Consider the following 8,749-nt stretch of genomic DNA (forward strand, 5'->3'; position numbering starts at 1 on the left):
GACTATAGATAATTAATATGTTCAGATGATGACAATTACAAATTTACCTGACCTAACAAAGTGTTTGTAAAAGACAAAATGTTTCAAATTTTGCATGAGTTTTATAGTATTTGATTTAATTTATAACTGCCCAAAAATTTACGTTTTTAATGTAACCAACATCATTTTGCAAGCATAGTGAGCTCAAGGGGATTGACTGTATATGACTATAAAAATATAGAATATATTTATTAATAACATAACAGGTTACAATTACATTGCCAAGTGAAGCAAAGAATATAAAAATTATATTGCACCCTTCCCACAAACTCTTACATTTAAATTATTCTGGTGCTAATTAGAAGCTAAACGGTAAACATTAATATACTATTGAATAGTTTATATTATTAAGATAAAATGAAATACAGAAAATATAAATTAATTATTATTTATATATAAAATATATAAATTAATCTTTAACTCATAATACTAACCTTGCCACATATGTTTATATAAAAATATACCTGAGATAGAAATACTAACAAGATGATATTAATACTAGATTCTTCTCGTATACTCGTATACATAGTTGTTCTGGATGTTCCGTACATTTAAAGTACATGCCATAAAAACCCCAAGTAAAGAATATGCAGATGACCTTATAGAAAGACCCTATCAACGAGTTATGGGGCACATGTAACTCGTATGTGTTGAGACCCACTAACTTAATGAGTCCATCAACAATACATTATAAAAGACTTCTAAATTCCGAGGCACTAGTTTAGAACCTAACAAAAAAAAAAAACAAAAGTACTGCCATAAATAAAAAATGTAAATAAGATTTTAGTGAAAATCTTAACTGCAAGTGTTTGGCCAACTTTGCTACTTTATATAGAAAAATTATATATTCTGGTCATCTTAAATATATAGTAAGGCATTGAGGAGGTGTTTCATTGGTTTATGTATTGTTCATTTTAAATTTTTCTTGTTCCAATCTTTCCGAGAGATAATCAAAGACTCCTATTTTGTCAACTTGGTGAAGAAACAACGGATAAAACTCATTAAATGTGGTCCCCTGAAATAACTTATAGACTGGACTTTCTTTGACAGGCTTTTTCAAAATATCTCCAGTGAGGTAGTCATTAATGTCTGCCACATGGTCAGCTATACATACTGGGACATTCATACAAACACAATAAAGCACAAGAGGGCTCCAAGCAACTATTTCAGAATTGAAATCTTCCAAAGCCATTCTTTTCGAGTACTTTAACTCTGCTAAATTGGCATTTAATGACTCGTAGTACAGATTGTAGAGATCTTTAACCTTGGTTTCTCGGACTTCTTGATTAGCACAGACCCATAAAAATGTAATCAATTCCTTTACTGGAGAAGTGAGTTCCACACATTGAAAGTCAAATATTTTTATGTGAGTTACTTTTCCGTTGCTATCATACTTGAACATCATGTTGCCGCACCAAGGATCGTTCTGTGTCAAAGCTTGTAGAGGTTGGTGTGATCGATTTACTTCATCAAAAATCTTATATAAAAGCTCATTCTCATTTACTTCTTTAAGAATATTGAAATACTTTTCACAACCTGGTTTGTCCTCCACATAGGCAGCCATGCAGCGAAAACTGCCCAACAGCATTGATTTCGTTAATTGTTTACTACATTCTGCCGCTTTTTGGCTTCGTTTCAGAGAAGTTTCAAATATTTCGGGCTCCTTTTCATATAAAACCATCGATAGAGCATGCAACTTTGCTGAAGCCTTGATGTAAAGTTGGCAATGGTCAAAATCCAACATTTTGTGACGATTTGTCATCACATATCCCAACACCTTCAAGTCCTCTAGCACTACACAAGCTGGGTTTGGGGATGTGTAATGTTTTGGGACAATACTGTGTTTCATTAAACTGTAAGTCTTGTTGATGAATTCGCTGTAATATCTTTGCTCAATAGTGCATACCTCTCTTGACAGTTCTCCATTCGCATCAAAAGACCCACTCTGACTTAAAGGTGATTTTATGATTAAGGGCAATGAATATTCACTACTCGATGTCTTATATCTTACTTTTACTCGATACATATTACTTCCGTAATTATTACCAGGAGAAACAGCACGCTCAACCGAGTGACTTACTATTTCTACACTTTTACAGATTTCTTCATCAGATTCCAGACAAGACTTGAGGAAGTCAGCTGTCAACCAATCAGGTACATCCAATGCTGCCATTTTTGCCTAAAATAGAACCATTATTTAGTTTCTTCATTAAAAGTTAAATTACATGGTTTTCACTTTTATAGGAGAATACTAGATATGATATGAACGGTAGTAGCTGAAAAAACCAAAGCATTTCTACTCTGTGTATAGAATATAACCCTACAACACTATGTTATTAGCACAAACATTTTGATGATAGTTAAAAATATCTACTATGAGAATAAACACCTCTATATACTTCCCCTATATACACCCTATACTTCATATAGTGTGTTGAAATGTTGGTTAACTAACATAGCTTGAAAAGTGGATATTCAACACTTACATGATTTGGTGGAGTATTATTTTGATTTAAACAGATATAATTTTAATCTTTCGTGAGGAATTCATGAGGAAATAGTCCACTTTTTTTCTCTTAGGACAAGAAGCTTATAAATTGCAATTAGTCCTGTAAGAACCTTTGCGCTGCTTCCGGAGTGACGAGATATTTAGAATGGGTAAGGTTAGGGAGTAGGGGCCATCTCCTATCGAGATCCATGAGGAAAAATTAGGGCACTACATCTCAAAGTCATGTCTCCCCGGAAGAAGGGGAGGCCAGCTCTGAACCACCCTCTCCAGTCAAAGTAGGCAGGGGGTGGCACACCCTTGTTGAGGCTAGCAAGAGCCTCTGGCCTCTGAGGTTAGGGAACAAACTCCACCAACTCCAACAGTCATCTCCCACAGTAGACTAGACGTATCGAATTGCCCATGAACACCAGAATCTCAACATTTGCGGTTAGTGATGGACATCCATAAGGTTGCCCAGATTTAAGTGACATATCGGTTTTTGCTGTTCCCAGTGGTGGGTTCAACTGGAAGGTATAAACCAGCCAGAAGTGATCCCTGCTGGGTTAAAAAAAATAGTCTGCTTACATTCTTGTCTATTAATATCTCATGATGCCAGCACCAGTGTGGCAAATATTCCTGACAGCAGTGTGGTCTGCAGAAGCACTAGTGTGCCAAATATGAGAAACATGTAACATGTAAGTATCACTGGTAGTTTCAGAAACAAGGATGAGTTGGCAATCTCTGTTGTATCCCTCAGTCCTGTCGCTAAATGTCAAGTAAAATTTTGGTAAAGTGGCTTCAAAATATATTACAGAATTATACACTGTCTATAAAATCATAGAGCTTTTTTCTAATTTAACCTCTCCAGGGAGGTTTTCAATCCATTTTGTAATTGTTTGCTGGTCTGCTGCATTCTTATTCTCACACGAATTCCACAATGTACTCGTAGTTAGTGTTAATACTTATTGTTAGTTAAATACATGCAAAAGGTTAATTTTAAGAATTTCGAATAGTTTCAGCTTATTAGTCCTCTTAACACACTTAGTGTGGCAGGTCTATCAGTGGGGCCACCTGCTTGTAAGCACACGACAGCTAGCTCACTGGTGGGCTAGTCTGCAGTGCGTAACACAATAAATCAGTGTGGCCAAGCCATTCATGCTATATAGTTGATTCTTGCCATAAGATTACTGATATCGTAGTGAGTCTTTGTAACTGGTCTAGCTTGCAGTTCTGCCATGAAATTTGAATCACAGATGGACCCGATTTCAATTTGTAAATATATGTATATAATTATGTTTAGCAATGACATGCGTAAGAACAAACATTATTAGTTTTTATTATTGAGTTAATATTCATGGTGGTGAGTGAAAGAGGCTCCAGCAACCATGCTACTCAGTCTGGATACCACATGATAATGTTCACACCTCTTCATCCAAACACTTCTCCAGAACATATGTGTTAGGACTTAAGTCAACTATATTTCATGAGGAAGAGTCCCTTACCCCACTTCTGTTTTTGGGGATATTTTATATTTTCTAAACTCTCCAGTATGTCAGCCGGGGAAATTAAATAATGAGAAAGCAATAAAAAATAAATTGCTGTTGGAAACAAAACAAAATGTGTCCCTTAAAACATATAATTAGTTTAAAGTGGATTTTTTAGAATCAGAGTAGTGATTGGTAATTTCAATCATTAAGAAAATATTAACTTTGCTTAATACCTGAATTATAAAGCCGAATTTTAAGTAAGTAAATCAAAATATTTCAATACTTAGGAACTTGTTTTGAATCTTATAAAGAAAAGTTGTTACTGTATTTAAAGGGTATCAGGTTAACGGCTAGAGTAGCTAAACAAAATTTCAATGTTATTAACGTACTCTGCTTGTCCTCTTGAACAAAATTGTTTTTATGGGATACAAAACATAAATAACTACATTTTTTAATAATTGAAATGCAAATGCCAATTTGTGGTTTTATTTCTGTACTGTGCTTCTTGTTATCTATGATTTTCAGCATTATCTGCTCCCAAAAGCTTATCTGAGTGTTCTGTGGTAAGAACAGCTTAATACAGCATGAATAAATGTCTTGTGCATTAGCCTTACTTCACTTTATTACCGTCAATTAGTTTTGAAAGTTATTTTTGTTTGATTGTGGATTACGTAAGTACTTAAAATATCAGGAAATTAATTTATTACTTTTTAGTTGGTTATAGTTTTTTTTGAGTAAAAGTATGAGCTCATCGTATGTTATTTTTGAATCGAGAAAAGCTTTTTTTATGTGATCGGAAGTTACCACGTGTATGTAAGTATATAGTACATAAAAACAAAATTAGTCTGTTACGTAGTTCCGTTTATTTATTAAACTTATGTTTGTTTTTAATACTATTTCTTTGTTTGCATTATTTTCAAATTTAATTTTATCCACACTAGTAACGAGTTTCACGTTATTAACCTATTGCAATAATTGTTTTCCTGAACAAGACAATATAAAGTTTTAGGAGATGAAAATGACAAATTATGAATTTTAGAACATTAAAAGTGGAATAACTTTTCTTGCAACATAGTAGGAAGTTATTGTTAGGTGAATTTACAATATTTGTTTGTTTTGTCAAATTACGTTTCCTAGCTAGTAGTAATGGCCAGAGGCATTTGTGATCAGACTATCTAGAAATTTGATCTTTTTAGTTTTAGGTACTACCTCGAGCGATGTTTTTCATATGTTGCCTTCGGTGCTGCCACGCACTGATGGCTGGAGGCACTTGTGTTTGGTTGATGTGAACTTTTACTTTTGAGAGGTCTGAATGAAAAATACATCTTTTATTTGAATAGAATTTTCCTGATTTCAGCATTATTGTTATTTTACGTATCCAAAGATGGCGTAACAACTAACATCAACAAGCAACCAATAAGAGGTTGACTCATGATCATAACTAGACCATGTGATGCCATTAGAACATTAAAATTTTCTCTGAATGAGAAAAATTGTTTGTTCTATAACTTTGGTATTTGTAATTATCACTCCTTAAAACTGTTTTGTTCAGGAGAACAATTACAATTGGTTAATAACACAAAACTCGTCTTTTGCCACTCCAGCTGTTAAGTTCATAATTACCTGTGTAACAGTGATGATAGTCGATAATCAATATGGCTGCCCACATCAGTTTTAAATTTTAAAAATCGCTGTATTATAATGAGGATAATTTTATAAAACTTGGTATACAGCCTATGTTAAAAAAAGTAAGTGTTTTTATAGTGTGGTTGGTTTCATTGAGTGTGGAATACTGTTTTAAATACTTCTTTAAGTAACCTCCGATTATTTCCAAACACAAAATAAAGGTTAAATTTTAAGTATTGTTTCTTTTTATTTATTTATATTTTTAAAAGGGTTTTGAATATATAAAATATGTATAAATTTTTGCACAAAAGAAAAAATTATGATAAAAATTTGCTACTAAATAAAGTTACGTTCTAATTTACATTAGCCATGTTAGCTATAATGATCTCAAACCACTTTCATAAATTTCTTAAAATACTGTTTTCATATCAGAAAGAATTTTTAGGCGGTTGTGATCCATAATTGCCCAATAACTGATGTTTGAAATTTAGGTTATAACTCAAATATTTCATCAACCTAGGGGACCGAGGGGAATCAGCGTTTTTGGTTGGGGGGAAACCGGTGGGTGGGGATAACCATGATACCAGCATTCATCAAAAAACTTAAAGGTATTTTAGAGGTGAGAGCAGGGCTTCCAACTGAATATGAGAATAATTCACAAGCTTTTAATTTTTTTTCATCTTTATCTGTGTTACAAAAGTTGCATCCATCGTTGTCTATATCCTTCATTAAATCTGTAAGTTGACCATTATTTTTATTTCTTTATTCTTTTAATTTATATAAGTTTCAATTTATACAAGTTTTCCTTTCTTTCCTTCGGTTATATTTGATATTTATAATTTAATTTATTTTAATGTTTCTTATATAGGCCAGTTGGCCTCCTAGTATGCTATTTTTTCAAAATCCGATCATTTGAAAATGGCGTTGAATATGAGATAGAAAGTTGTTGGCGAGCAGTCTTACAAGTTGAGGAGTGGAATATCGGCAGACTATCTTTGTAAGTGTTTGTACCGCAGAGAAGTGCGCCTGTTAAGAATCCTTTCCTCCATTTCACAAAAGCAGTTGCTTACAGTCATCTGGGCAAGCTGTATCTCTAAAATGTGGTCTAGGTTATAGTTGGTTTTGTTATTTTTAATGCTATTGTTATATGTGTTATTCAAGTTGTTAATGTATAATAACTCTTGTATGATTATTATATAATATCAAAGTTAGGTAATATACCGAATTGTTCGATAATGATGACTGAATAACGATTGTACTTGAATTTAGGTATTATATCGAGGATGTTGGGTATTTATTTTCCAGAAGTATGGGGTGAGCGTGAGCACTACCATACTGATGGCCAGGAGCATTTCCAACAGTTATTATTTATGCTTTCCTCCTTTTAATATCTATTGTGCTACTTCCATATACCTTTTTTTTTATTTGAAGTTGAAATTTTGACAAATAGTGTGAAGTGGCTAGAGTAAATAATGACCTTATAGTTATAACATTTTGTAATCACTTTATGGACTATTCAAAATGTCATGTCATTTTTGGATATCGTTTGTAAAAAAGAGTATCTTAACCACTTCTCCCTCTGGAATTCAAAAAAAAAATGTTAGGTAAGAAAAGGGATAATATTCAAGATGTTTTAATGTATAAAATTGAGTAGTAATATTGAAATTAAAAGTATTTAGCACCATAAAAATAGGCTATACAATTATTGAGCAAGTACTCACAAAATATATTTTCTAACACACAAAACTAAGCAAAACAAAACCCTAAACGTGAACGCCTCTTGCTTGCTAGCCTCTAATCAAAACATGTCACATGTGTAAGTGTAATAGCTGTCAGCTGACAGGAGAAATCGTCTTCAGCAAAATAGAACAAAGTCAGTGCAGCCAATGTATGGCGGTGTGGTTAAGTGTAGATAATTTTTTTAAGATGGTCCCAATGATAATTATACATAACTCACAACAATTAAGTGATGATTTCATTGCTTTATCTAGAATAAATATAATTAACATCACAGAGTTATACTTTTCCCACAGCTAAAGCATGCGTCTTGATAAAGCAGGTAAGGGGATACCCCAAGTAAGTCATTTTGTTTCATTTCCAAATAGTTCTAAGATAAATACTGCTGATGTGCTTATCAAATCCAAACAAAAATGAAATTAAAAAAATGTCAAGTGTAGTTCTGTAACTAGCTGAACTTTTATCAGTTTAGATGTTGATCAGTTGATGCTTTATGGTTGATGTATTTATTTTATTTTGTTTGGTTTTAATTGTGATTGCGGGTTTTATACAGGTTTTGTCTAGTACAGAATTTAGTAGAGCGGTTAATTTAATAGAAGAATTGTTTCACAACGGGATATGCTTACTTGTGAGTCAGGCAGTGATTTCAAGGTTGTAGAACCGGTACCAGGAGCAAGATACTCTTCGCAGAAGAACAGGACAAGGTCGCTCAAAGTCCACCATGCACATAGAAGATAGATTTTTACGAGTTAATGCACTTCGTAATCGGTTTTTAACTGTCAGAGAATTTCAAACGGACCTGAACTCGTATATCAGATCAACTGTAAGAAATCTACTCCGGAAAGCTGGAATGAGGTCTAGGACAAAGTGCCGCGATTGAACGCATATCATAAGACAGCAAGATTGTAGTTCGCAAGAGACCATAGGCGTTGGCAGTTGAGACAGTGGCGTAAGGTAATATACATAGATGAGTCAAAAGTTACAATTTTTTATAATTACGGCTGTGTTAGAGTATGAAGAAGAAGAAAATGAGAGGTTTGTTAACTGTCGTGTAACTCCTAAGGTTCCGTTTGGTGGAGGCTCAATATTAGAGTGGGGCGTAATAACAACTGATGATCGAACATAGTTTTTAATGATCCGAAACGGTAGTTTAACAGCACAACGTTATGTGGATAAGGTTATGGACGTCTATAATTGTCCGAGAGCAGAACGAGCAGGTCAAGACTTTGTATACTCGTATATGCAAGATGGGGCCACCAGACATTGAGAGTGGAATTTCAAACAACAGATTACCATTCGTAACAATTAAAATTTAATAAAAGAGTTATTTTTACTTTTATGTTTGTGTTTCGGACATTCGTTAACTGCCCTA

The 8,749-nt window shown here is 33.4% G+C and overlaps 1 protein-coding gene across 2 annotated transcripts; it reads right to left on the reverse strand.

Annotated features, from left to right (window-relative positions):
* Positions 1-211: 211 nt before the first annotated feature.
* Positions 212-7,445, reverse strand: LOC124356802. 2 transcript variants are annotated; one of them, XM_046808011.1, is made up of 2 exons: positions 7,362-7,445; positions 212-2,218 (listed from the first exon to the last, which is right to left on the reverse strand). In XM_046808011.1, exon 2 carries the CDS (start codon positions 2,210-2,212, stop codon positions 938-940), a length of 1,275 nt encoding a protein of 424 aa, XP_046663967.1. In that variant the 5' UTR covers positions 2,213-2,218; positions 7,362-7,445; the 3' UTR covers positions 212-937. The 2 variants fall into 2 exon arrangements, with proteins under 2 accessions (XP_046663967.1, XP_046663968.1); XM_046808012.1 differs by lacking the exon at positions 7,362-7,445 and adding an exon at positions 5,638-7,332.
* Positions 7,446-8,749: the final 1,304 nt, after the last annotated feature.

Source organism: Homalodisca vitripennis, chromosome 3 (genome assembly GCF_021130785.1).
Source record: "Homalodisca vitripennis isolate AUS2020 chromosome 3, UT_GWSS_2.1, whole genome shotgun sequence".
Classification (NCBI taxonomy): Eukaryota; Metazoa; Arthropoda; class Insecta; order Hemiptera; family Cicadellidae; genus Homalodisca; species Homalodisca vitripennis.

Excerpts from the sequence above, each read along its gene's own strand:
- LOC124356802 (XM_046808011.1), bottom strand. The coding sequence starts at position 2,212 with ATGGCAGCATTGGATGTACCTGATTGGTTGACAGCTGACTTCCTCAAG.